The 971-nt window shown below is 40.8% G+C and overlaps 1 protein-coding gene across 1 annotated transcript in view; it reads right to left on the bottom strand.

Annotated features, from left to right (window-relative positions):
• Positions 1–967, bottom strand: part of LOC107579865 (tyrosine-protein kinase receptor Tie-1-like) — a gene marked incomplete at both ends in the record, with an annotated part of 2,811 nt that extends 1,844 nt beyond the window's left edge. The window contains 4 exons of the mRNA XM_016265655.1: positions 184–319; positions 434–592; positions 669–813; positions 935–967. Coding sequence (XP_016121141.1) covers positions 184–319; positions 434–592; positions 669–813; positions 935–967 — 473 coding nt within the window. The remainder of the gene's footprint in view (positions 1–183; positions 320–433; positions 593–668; positions 814–934) is intronic.
• Between the last annotated feature and the right edge of the window lie 4 nt (positions 968–971).

The raw sequence follows: 971 nt of genomic DNA, 5'->3' as shown, positions 1-971 counted from the left end.
GGGTCTTTTTGCCACAGGTAGGGGGCCATCTTATCACAGTAATGGGGCAATTTTGTACACCCGATACATTGTATTCCTGTACATGCTAAACTCAAATCTAAATATGTTCTTAAATGAGGCATTTACCTCCATCTTTTTCTACAACCAAGCCATTTTTAATTCTATTTTGATTGATTCTCACCTGGGCAGTCAGTCTCCATGATTGCCTCTGGACCCAAAGGACCTTCTCCTCCTTCCCCTTGGCGAGCGAGTTGTACACGGACATGGTATCTGGTTGAGGGCTTCAAATTCGGTAAAGTGATTTGATCACTGCCATACACTAAAAAAAAGATGATATGTGTATGACTTTTATAGTATATTGATATGATTCTACACATTGGCATGAACCTAATGCAGGAATTCCTAAAACCAGAAATGATTTGGGCAAAGTTACCTATAATGGAGGACCAGGAGTCTTCTGTATCCACTGGCTTGTAAAGTAGCTTAGTGGAAACAATGGGACCGTCACCCACATAAGTGTCCACTGGCTTTACAACCAGCTGTTTGCTACTCCTAGACAGCAGTTTAGGAGCAGTGGTTGGGTAGGGTGGCTCTAGTTCACAACGAAGTGCAAATTTAAGTTAGTAAGAACATCGCTAGAATGAATCCATTTTTAAAATGAATCTCACCTTTCACAGTTAAGATAAACTTGAAGGAATCCTGCCCACCATAGGTGGAGACTCGACATTCCCACAGACCATTATGCTCTGCAGACAGCCTTGGGATCTCAAAGTGAGCTGTGCTTTTTTTGGAGTCCATGGTAGTGTGTGATGCCTGAAAAAAATCAGCAGACAATCACAAAGACTGTCACATTGAAAAGATAAACACAACATTCATTTTTTTCAATTTCATATGCAACCTCTTATTAAGCTTCTTATACTTATGACGCTTTCACCTTAAGAACGATGCTTTCCAGCTTGCGTAGCTCAATA

Source organism: Sinocyclocheilus grahami, unplaced genomic scaffold (genome assembly GCF_001515645.1).
Source record: "Sinocyclocheilus grahami isolate Dianchi unplaced genomic scaffold, SAMN03320097.WGS_v1.1 scaffold20937.1, whole genome shotgun sequence".
In the NCBI taxonomy this organism is placed as follows: domain Eukaryota; kingdom Metazoa; phylum Chordata; class Actinopteri; order Cypriniformes; family Cyprinidae; genus Sinocyclocheilus; species Sinocyclocheilus grahami.
The sequence above is the reverse complement of the archived record's forward strand: the minus strand, read 5'-3'. Positions and strand labels throughout refer to the sequence as shown.